General features: G+C 36.4%; 1 protein-coding gene across 1 annotated transcript; it reads right to left on the reverse strand.

Annotated features, from left to right (window-relative positions):
- Positions 1–537: 537 nt before the first annotated feature.
- On the reverse strand, positions 538–3300 carry LOC116014811 (transcription factor bHLH78-like). The gene is made up of 8 exons (XM_031254766.1): positions 2349–3300; positions 2097–2267; positions 1942–2007; positions 1752–1820; positions 1590–1661; positions 1327–1491; positions 1143–1221; positions 538–1056 (listed from the first exon to the last, which is right to left on the reverse strand). The coding sequence occupies exons 1-8, from the start codon at positions 2997–2999 to the stop codon at positions 1016–1018; spliced, it is 1314 nt and encodes a 437-aa protein (XP_031110626.1). The 5' UTR covers positions 3000–3300; the 3' UTR covers positions 538–1015.
- Positions 3301–3835: the final 535 nt, after the last annotated feature.

Consider the following 3835-nt stretch of genomic DNA (forward strand, 5'->3'; position numbering starts at 1 on the left):
TTATTCTAAATATTTTATAATACTTTGTGAGGTCATCGTATATGACTTATTATTGCATATGGAATCAGAAGCAAAAAAGAATAGATTTTTTCTTAATCCACAAACATAATTATATTAAAAAAAAAAAAAAAAAAAAGGAATCAACACTTTTCATCTTTATAATATAGCGACTTTAGTTTTTCAATAGTTGGCTGCTCTACTTTTGGTTCTTAAATTAACATCAAAGTAATACTTTTAGTCTTTTATATATATATATACAAAAGTAATTAAAGTTTTTACTAATATGCCATTTCAGCGTCATTCTAATAACAATTAACGCTGTTATTTTAATTTTATTACAGTTTAGTTTACTATTTTACTCATCATATCGAATGAACTAAAATTACCACTTCACAGAATTAACTTAAAGAAACAAGAGTAGATACACCAATAATTGAAGTATTACATTTTCTATATTTTCATAATTAAAAGGTCAAAAGTGTCACTTTTTTTAAAAGTAAAATAAAAGTATATGTAAATGAAAGGGAAAGAAAAACATGGAATCCCATGATCTATAACCAATAAATTAGTGATGAAAATTTGAAGGGCAAAGAAATAATTAATACATCACATCTCTCATCAACCTTCCAAATATGAAACACCTTAGCTTGCCATCCATTAAGCTACAATTCTACAATATGTTACAATGTAAAAATTTCACAACTTCTTACAACCATCTGGTCTGTATGTTTTTTCTCCAATTTATGTTGTCAGAACTCAGAAGTTAACCCATAAAATGAAAATATTAAAAAAGAAAAAAAAAACAATAAGAATAAAATCATGGTTTCCTTGATTAATGACCTAAAAATTATAGAAAAAAAAAAAAGAATAGAAGAGAAAAATAATCATCTTGAGTGAACTTCCAAGTTCCAAGTCTCTGATCTGTACATACAGAAGCCTCTGTCATTTTGGGGTGGCCTCAAAAATGAATGATGTGAAACAAATTGTTTGAAACTTTGAATATTATCTGATCTGATCATATCTCTACTTTCATTTGAGCTCCTGTTGTCATATTCCCTGCATTTCCACCCCAATCCATCATTCAAAAATCTCTCCCCACAAAACAAAACATTATTAATTCCAACAAAACAAAAATAACTAACCATGAACATTCTCAGCCTGGTTTTGGCCAATGCACATTTGGACAACATTGTTGAGGTCATTCTCGAAGAACGTCGAAACCTGGAGATTCGTCGTTTGGGCATTAGTACACAAGCTAATTAAGCATCACAGATGAGAGACATCACAGTAGTTTAAGGTTTTTGCAGGTGGGCTATGTTTGATTACCTGAGAGGGATTTTCAACAAAATTTCCCATTGGAGGAGGCAATCCCATTCCTAGGTTTCTGCTCAATGGGGTTATGGAGGACATGACACTATGCAAATTTTGCCCATAGGATGCATCTGTTGGGAACATGCTGTGATGCACTGATCCGCGGGATTGGAGAATGATCTGGATATAGTTACAGACAGGCAAGAACATTAATTCTTAGCTACATTTGAAACAAATAAACATCTTAGTAAAACAGCACTAGGAACACTCAGACTTACATCCTTGGTTAGAAGAGCTCCCATGTTGGATTCCATTGCTGGATTCACTGTCGCCAACTTCATCGAAAGAAACTGCAATTATACCAAAAACCATCACAGATTCAGTAAATAAATCAGAATAATAGCCCAGAGACTAGTAAAGGTTTATGTGTGATTTTTTACCTCAACCTGTCGTTGCAACGATTGCACGTAGTTTATGATCTCATCAAGCATTACAGCTTTTCCAGTCACCTATGAAAAAAATAAAAACACAACTTGGTTAGAATATTGGACTGGTTTTGTTGTATATTTGAGGCATTGAAAGAATGAAAGTTTCTTGGCAAAGCTAAAAAGGGACTATTCTGAAATGCACCTTGTTGCAGCCAGGCACAAGATCTTGTAAAAGTTTCATTCTTTCACTGATTTTTTCTCTTCTGACCTGCTCAGGTTGGGTAAGAATTGCATGTTAGGAAACCCCATTGAAATCAAGAAACGATATATCAAGACGAATTGCGATTAGTTTCGTACTCTTTCTGCTAGACTGTGAGCATCAGTGGCTTGGCCCCTTCTTGCTCTGACATGAATGTAGTCCTTTGGTGGCTCTGGTGGCTTTGGATTGTCTTTACTGTTCTGTTTCTTGTTTGCATCCTCTTCTGCCTTGTTTCGCTTGGCGCTCGATTCTTTGTTCTCTGATGCAACCTGCAGAATTATAACTTTTTTTTGTCAAATACAGGAAGAAAAGCTGCAAATCCAAGAATTCAGAAGAAAAAAAAACATTACATTAGTTGTCTCTTTGCCTTTTTCCTTTGGAGCTGCTTTCCTCTTTCTTGAATTGGCAGTTTCCCCTCCCGGGATCTGCTCGGAAACCGAAGAATTCTCCCGGGAATCGCCCAATTCTGACTTCTCAGCCATCTGAGATCCAGAGGCCTTGATAGACTGATTACTGGGAACTCTGGAAAGCTTTCCAGTTTCCAAATTGTGAACCATTCTTTGCTGCAATTCGGGTTCTTTCAACCCGGGGCTCATCATCCCGGCCCCGTTAGCAAAACACGAAAACTTTGCAGCTCTCTCTGCAAAGCCAGGGTCAGTGGAGAACTGTGGGAATGGCAAGGTGGCCCTGATCTGACCCTGATGATGATCCACCATTGAAATATTGCTGAGCTTTGGGGGTGAGCTCAATGGTGTGTTATCAGCATAGGAAGGGGAAATTTCACCCAATCTGCCAATCAATTCTCTCAGCACAAAATTCCCATTTCCACCATTACTAGGAGAGGACACCATTGAGCTTAGAGAAGACCCCAACAAGTCCCTCTGATCCATTGGGCTCTCCCAATTAGGATTGAAGAAACAGTTGTGCAGTTCATTGGCCTGAATTCCAATCCCATATGGCATTGTGCTTTCATCGCTCAAGAACATGCTGTCTTTCTCCATGGCAGAGAATTGGAGATGAAACCCTCCAAGAAAAGAATGGAATGATCAAGAAAAACCAGAATTAAGGTGGGAAAAACAACCTAAAATTGTTGTACACAGCTGGAGTGTAGTGTTTTTTTGGAGGAAAGGTTGAGAGAAAAAAGTCTACAATCAGAAGCCCAGAAAAGGGTGCTATTGTGTCTTTGGTCTTTGAATTTGCTCAGCTCAGAAAGGAAAGAGAAAGAGAAAGAGAAAGAGAAAGAGAGAGAGAGGGGTTAGGATTAGAGAGAAAGTGAGGGAGGAAAATGAAGGAAAGTGGAGAGGAAGATGGGGGGAAAGAATGAAAGATAAAGAAAAGGAAATGGTTGTTTGACCTTTGATTTCATCTTCTTTTTTCATTTTTTTCCTTTTTTGTTTTTCTATTTTTGAAAATTTTCCTAATACCACCCACCAATCACCATCGATGGCTTCATGGACCATGGTGTGCCATTAGCCATAGCCCTACTCGAATATATTTCTAATTAATGGCAAAAATTTGTGTTAGACCGTCTCACAGTGAAATGGGTTGGGTCGGATCAAGATGAAAATATAATAATACTTATACGCACAAATGTAATACTTATATGCTCAAATGTAATTGTAACCCCTCGGTTTTTCCGACAAATTTAAGGTTCGAGAATATATATATTTTTAAGCTATGACATTTAGGAGGTCTCTCGGTGATCGAAAGAATTTTTTTTTCTTACTAGTTATTAATAAAGCTGCGATTTACGTACCGGTCACGAACCGAAAAATTTTTAAGGATGTATATACGGTTCGAATTTCCCTAGGAAATGGATTATTAAGCATGATGCGAT

This window comes from Ipomoea triloba, chromosome 4 (genome assembly GCF_003576645.1).
Source record: "Ipomoea triloba cultivar NCNSP0323 chromosome 4, ASM357664v1".
NCBI classification, from domain to species: Eukaryota; Viridiplantae; Streptophyta; class Magnoliopsida; order Solanales; family Convolvulaceae; genus Ipomoea; species Ipomoea triloba.